This window comes from Dromaius novaehollandiae, chromosome 22, assembly GCF_036370855.1.
Source record: "Dromaius novaehollandiae isolate bDroNov1 chromosome 22, bDroNov1.hap1, whole genome shotgun sequence".
Classification (NCBI taxonomy): domain Eukaryota; kingdom Metazoa; phylum Chordata; class Aves; order Casuariiformes; family Dromaiidae; genus Dromaius; species Dromaius novaehollandiae.
The window spans coordinates 10,141,195-10,147,663 of record NC_088119.1 but is presented as its reverse complement, the minus strand read 5'-3'; the positions used below and the strand labels follow the sequence as shown (position 1 = coordinate 10,147,663).

Below are 6,469 nucleotides of genomic sequence, written 5' to 3'. Positions count from 1 at the left end.
AGAGCAGGGGAGCCGGCTCCGGGAGCGAGGCGCAGCCAGGCTGCTCCGGCCGGGAGGCTCCGGGGAAGCTGCTGGGGTGCAGCCGGCTTGCGCCCTCCACCCGGCGCCGGCAGCCGAAATCCGCCTGGGAAGCCCGACCCGGCGCCCTGGGGTTTCCTCCGATCCTGCTGCTCCTCCGCGCCGGCCTCCGCCAAAGCCCCGAGCTGCTCCGCACCCGCTGGACCCCGCTGCTCCCCGGCCCCGCTGCTCCTTTTGGGGGAAAAAGGAGCAAATCGGCCCTGCATCCAGCCCCCAGATCTCCAGCACGAGCCCGAGCGCCGCGCGGCCGCCACCGAGGGGGACGGGGGCTCGCGGGGGGCAGCGGCACCTCGGCCCGCACCGGCCGGCCGAGGAGGGAAGGGCTGCGCGGGGTTGGGAAAAGAGGGAAAAAACCACTTCCAAGGGCTGGCACGGCGCCCGCGCCATGCATCGAGGCTGCAGGAAGAAGCGCGACAATTCAATGCAACGGAGCAGAAGGCAATACAGTAACAGGAAATATTTAATTTTCCAATCTCCACTTTCCATTTTTATAAACTGAAAAGAAAAAAAAAATTGAATATATTACAAAATATCTGTACAGAGACAAAGGTACAACCAGAAAAGGCGCGCTCAGTCTCGGAGCGAAACTCGGGAGCGGAACAGCGGGAGCCTGACCGGCCGCTTCTCCGCCGGCACCGGGGCTCCGGCTTCCCAGCCACGGCCTCAGCCCGGACGCGAGCCGCGCTCGGGAGGAGAGGAGGGAATTGCCACCTGCCGCCTCGCCTGCAACCTGCGCCGCGTTCCCAGGCTTTGCAACGCACACGTTTCCCCCCCCAGCAAATCCTTTTGTCTTCTTTGTACAGAGCCCCTTTAAAAAAAAAAAAGAAAGAAAAAAAAGGGAAAAAAAGGAAAAAAAAAAAAAAAAGGAAAAGGAAAGAGGCGCTGGCGGGGAAGGGAAGGGAGCAGGTCCCGGGGGTGCCCAGGCGCCCGTGTCCGGAGCTGCGGCCCCGCGTCCACCTGCGGCTCCCGCGGTCACGGCGTGGCGCTTCCTCAGCTGCCGCCACCGCGGAAAGCAGCGGGCCGGGACAATTTAAGGAAAGCGGCCGCCGGCGGAGCCCGGCCATCTGCCACGCAGCCAGGGCGACGCCACGGCACCCTCCCCTCCGCGCTTCGCCCTGCTGAGGGTCTCCATGAGCCGGGCGGGAGCCAGCCCGGAGCAAGAGACGGCAATCGGCGATTCCCGTCGGTTGCTCCGGGCCTGATGGAGGGACGGGAATCCACCCGCGGTCACGCACCTTGGCCCCTTTTCGGGACACGCTGCAAAGGGAGCGGCACCGGAGCATCCCTGCCACAGCACCGGAGCATCCCACCGCGGCACTGGAGCATCCCGGCACAGCGCTGGAGCATCCCACGGCGGCAGCACAAGGGACGAAGGCGCAGACGGCAGCGGCTCCGCACCGACGGGGCACGTGCACCTTGCACCACGTCTTTCCAAAGTGTTTGGGGGCCACGACGTCCCCTGCGAGGGCCGGGCCAGCCCGCAGCCTGCTCCCCGCACGCGGGAGCACCGCTCTCGCCAGACCTAGCTGTGACCACGCCGCGCTGGAACGATAATAAACCGCCCTCCGCTTCCTAAGAGGATTCAGCACTGCAACACAGTTTCTCCTTCCAAAGCTGATGGGCTCAGGAAGAAAAGCCAGAATAGCAACAAAACCTCCAACACATACCAGAGCTGGCAGCTGCACCGTGAAAAGAAAAAAAAAAATTATATATATATATAAATTAAAAACTCGGGAGAGGTGACTGGTTTATTTAGTGCACTCTGCATCTTACAGAACTTTTCTTTTTCTTTCGGTTTCGAACATCAGGCAGGCATGAACTGGCAATTAAAAAAAAATTTACACGTGGAATTTTGCAAACGGTGTCACTCGCCTCTGCTGAATCGACAGTACAGGAGTTGCTTTTTTATTCACACGGGGGCCTCGCGCGGTACAGGCAATACGTACTCCTTCCCCTCCTTCCTCCCTGGGCAGAGCTATTCCTTACGCAGTCGCTCGGCTTTCGGGATAAGGCAAATTTCCCCAGTTAGAGAAGCACCTACTGCGGTGCATTTTTTGAATTTGTATCTCTGTATCCAAAGAAATAAAATCAAATTCTGTTAGCAACCGTAAGCAGGTCTCCCGGCCCCACCACTTCCAAGCCCTTTAACGCTTCAGAACACCGTCAGCTCTAAAATTAGGAGAACAAGTGCACGTTTTCCATAGGAAAGGCCTACGTTGGGGAAAAAAGGTCATAAATAGGTACCTCTGCTTTATTCACTTCTTTTAAGTCTTACTGAAATGGACAACATGGCAATGCTCTGCGGGAGGAGAAAAGCCACTGTAAATACTGCCTTGACAACAACAAAAGTATATACGCTTATAGAAGTGATACGTTAACTCCCGTTAATCCTCGAAGTGCCGAATCCGCGGCGCTGTGGGAGAGCCCGAGGCAGGCCGGGCCGGGCGGCACACGCGGCAGCGGCCCCCGAGCGCGAGCGACGCCGACAAAAGACACTGCCGGCTGCTGGAGCTTCCCCCCAGGAACATTCCTCCTCTTTAATTCTTGAGATGGTTTGGAATTGTTTACGAATTACAAAGAGAATACAGATTTAAGTGAGGTGTTCTCTTCGGCTCTTGAGCATCCAAAAGAAAAAAAAAAGGAAAAAAAATTCCCACTGCAAATGTATAGCAGAAGAGAGAGAGAAAACCCAAAGAGACCCTTCACAAAAGCCAATTTACTAAGGCTACCATCAAAACGTAAATGATCGGGAGTCTGGGAGCCATCAGGGCGGGCGCGCGGCCTCCCAGCCAGGCTGCTCCAAGACTCGGCATGGAACGGAAGAGGGGGAGAGGGACGGGAAGAAAGCGATGCGAGACAAATCCCGAGTACAAGCCAGTGCCACATCCTGGGGCTCCAAATCCGGGAGAATGATCCAGGTACCCCTGCATCAACATTTTTCCATTTCTTTTTTCCCTTTCCTTTTTTTTTTTTTTTCTTTAAAGGGGATTAAAAAAAAAACAAAAACAAAAACAAAACCACCCTGCTTTGGGAAACAGGCTCTCCCCCAGCCCGACCTGAGCACCGCACAGTGCCCCTCTTCCCAAGGGGCACCAGCGCCCAGCGCGTGAAACATCCATATTTCCTTCTTCCAACGTGGTTGGTTTGCTTCGTTCCTCCTATTTTTAAACGCTTCCCCCCCCCCCGTCTGCCGGCTCAGGGCAGAAAGCTCACCGCGTCTTTTCGTCACTACCCAAGCGCGAGAGGTTCGGCTGCGAGACACCCGGCCGGGACTCGGCGGCGCTGCCCGGGCGCCCGCCAGCGGCCTAGCGAGCGGGGAATACAAGAGGGAGCTTTGCGGCAGCCGAAACGCGGACGACACCTTGCTCTGGCGAGAGGGAGAGAGGGGGGGAAAAAAAGTCATTTTGCTAAAGGTTGAGAGGCAAGGGAGGGAAAGACCACGGCGAAGCGCGAGTCTCAGTACGGGACCCCTCTCCCTCGCCCCCCCCTCGGAGGCACTCTGCCGGGCCCGCGGTACGCCTTGCCGTAGGGAGCCGCCGGCGTGGGGCCGCCCCAGCCGGGACCCGCTCCTGCCCCGCTGGCGCCGGCGCTGCCCGCTCCCAGCTCGCCGTAGCTTGGGATTTTGGCCTCTGGATGCACCAGCGTGTTGTTGCTCCCCTCGGCTTTCGTGAAGGATTGCCCGACGGCCGAGTGTATCGCTACGGGGACTCGAGCGAAGCGGAGGTCCTGGTCCCCTGGAAACTGGACAGATCCTGTGCCCTGGTAGCTGCTCGTCTCCCCGAGGTGGCTCACGGAGCCCAAAAAGGTCCTGCTTTTCCCCAGAGTCTGCGCGGAGGGTTCTAGCAGAGTTTGGCCGGAATTCAGCTCCTCGGCACCAAATCCCCCCTCCGAGCCCTCCGTGCTGTAAGTCCTGGACGCGTGGGACCTGCCGTAGTCCGCGGACCTCGAGGCCTGGTGCTCGCGCGTCACGGGGCCCAGCGTCTCCGCCTCTTGCTGAGAAAAGAGCTGCAGCAGAGCAGCCGTCACGGCCGGGTTCAGCTCCTGCGCCGCGCTGGAGAGGTCTCCCTCGGACAGGAGAGGCGGTGGCGGTCCAGGGGGCTCAGGGGGTCTCTTCTCTGGTGGGAGAATGCGAGGAGGACATGCTGTGGAAGGGTTACTTCTTTTAAACACCATCTTAAAAATCACGTGAACAGACACAAATACATTTATGCAAAAAAAACAAGAAACCAAACAGCCTACCGAGATGCTCTGCTCTCTAGGATGCACCGGGAAAGAGGCGGAGAATTTTAAAAGCTGGCGTTCGTTGCAAGATCAACGCACGTGTTCATTACCGTTTTCCCTGTGCTCGTCCCGTCCCCACACTCCCAACTAGTCAGCAACAGCTGTCCTAACACATGGGCATCCGTGGAGAGAATTCCTGCTCCCGGATCAAAGGCTAACGCGGAGAGGGAGACAGATGTGGAGCCACGTGACCGAGCGTGTTCCTTGAAAGCGGTGCCTGCTGCCGCAGAGGGACACCGGGCCTTACTGCTCCGTTAACGCGCTCGCTGGCAGCCGCATGGCTCGCTGTACGCCACGGCGCTGGTGAAGCGCGGCCCTGGTGCGTTTGTTTAAAACCAAAACAAAGAAACCCCCCCGCACCCGCAGACGTCAGCTCCTGGCCGTACCCGAGCTCGGGGCTGAAGGGAAGGGGTTCGTCCTGCCGTGCCCCCGCTCTGCTCCTCAGGAGACCCAACTCGGATCAGGGCTTCCTCGCCTTGCCTGGTTTATGACCTTTTTAAGCAGCACATTTCTAGAGCACAGCCCAAAACAATCTCAATCCATAAATATCTGCATGCTATGTACAGACTGTCCTGAAGCATGTGAAAAACCAGTCCCTCCCCCCTCCCCCTTTTTTAAATCGGACCTGAAGTAACAAGGATTTCTGTTTCCAAAGGATCTCTCCTACGAGAACAAAAGCATCCTTCATAGCACACCCTCAGTCACAACGCTCCTGCTACTCTGGATTACTGCTCTTGAGCCAGCAGCAAGAACAAAGCAGGCTGCCTAGGGTGGGTGAAAGGCGAGAGCAGATCTCCGGCCCTCCCCCTGTTAAGGCAGGGTCATCGCTAAAAGCGACGCCGTGCAGAGGCGGGGATGCAGCTTCCTGCGGGACCCCCTGTCCCCCCGGCTCTGTCCCCCGTCTCGCCTCGCGTGCCGCCTTCGCTAACCAAACCCCTTCTGACTCCTGCAGAGCAACACAGCTGAACTGGCTTGGTCTCATTCATCAACAAAAGGATCGGCTACATGGTGATTAAAGTTATTACTGGCGATGAGGTAAGAGGCCACAAACACCTTAGTTGAATCAGATCCTCAAATCATTTGCAAAACTGGTTATTAAAAAGGTCAAACTTTATTGTGAAAACCAGTAGTCTTCCAGGACCACCCCTCCACCCATATCAGTCAGTCCACTTTAAAACTAGATTGTGTTTAAGTCCAGAAAACAATCTTCAGGTAATTTTAAAGCCAAGCTGATTTGGGGACAGTATATCATTTAAAATAATTATAACAGAGAACAATGTTATTTAATTGAATCTGCTCTACAATAACCTAATTATTTTCCAGTTCTAGGGCAAAAAAGCACGATCACAACTGGCTTGTGGTGGGCGGGTGTGTTGAAGGCACGAGAACACAGCACGTTCAGCTACATTGCAGAGGAGGTGTGTATCGGGCCAAAAGAGGCTCCCTGGAGAGTTTGAGACATACTCAGGAGGCGCTTCTAGAATTTGGTGAGGTCGTCACAGGATGTTGCTAATAATTCAAAAAATCAACAGAAACAAAAGACATGGAGACATTTACACTCACCTTTGAAAAGGAAATCCAAGAGTTCACTGATACAATCAGGCCTTTTAAACATGCCTCTTACTTGCCCTACATGAGCCCATCATCTGGCTCAACCTCAGAAGCTGCTGAATTCAGAACTCATGAAAACCAACTCTATGTGTAGATTAGGCACACTGAAGCCAGATGCAAAAGTTGTATGTACATAATTGCCACTATCCCTCCCTTTCAGCACTCTGTTTCAGTTCTCATGTTCTTTACGATCCTGTCTGCACTTTCTTTTTGAGGGGCCAGAACAGGAGGAAGGGAATAGTGAAAAAGGTAGTTGGGACAAATAGACTGGAAGAACTGCATAACTGCAGAGACTCTGCAACTGCAGAATGTCCTGTGCAAAAAAAAATCTACCTGCATGTGTAAACCCAACATGACATTAGCCGTGACTAATGACAGGGCGCAGATTACCAATTATTGGGAATGTCAGAGCAAGAACTGAACCCTACAACTTTCCCCCTCATGTCTGGGGAAAAACAGAGCCTTTAATCTTCACTGACCCAGTCACAATGGAGCATTA

General features: G+C 55.3%; 1 protein-coding gene across 4 annotated transcripts in view; it reads right to left on the bottom strand.

Annotated features, from left to right (window-relative positions):
- Positions 1–520: 520 nt before the first annotated feature.
- Positions 521–6,469, bottom strand: part of CDK12 (cyclin dependent kinase 12) — a 30,387-nt gene continuing 24,438 nt past the window's right edge. For 2 of the 4 annotated variants that reach the window (XM_064524701.1, XM_026114725.2), the window contains one exon: positions 521–4,220. In XM_064524701.1, coding sequence (XP_064380771.1) covers positions 3,535–4,220 — 686 coding nt within the window. In that variant the 3' untranslated portion in view covers positions 521–3,534. Of the gene's footprint in view, positions 4,221–5,448; positions 5,869–6,469 lie in introns of those variants that run through there. The other 2 variants (XM_026114727.2, XM_026114728.2) reach the window with 2 other exon arrangements.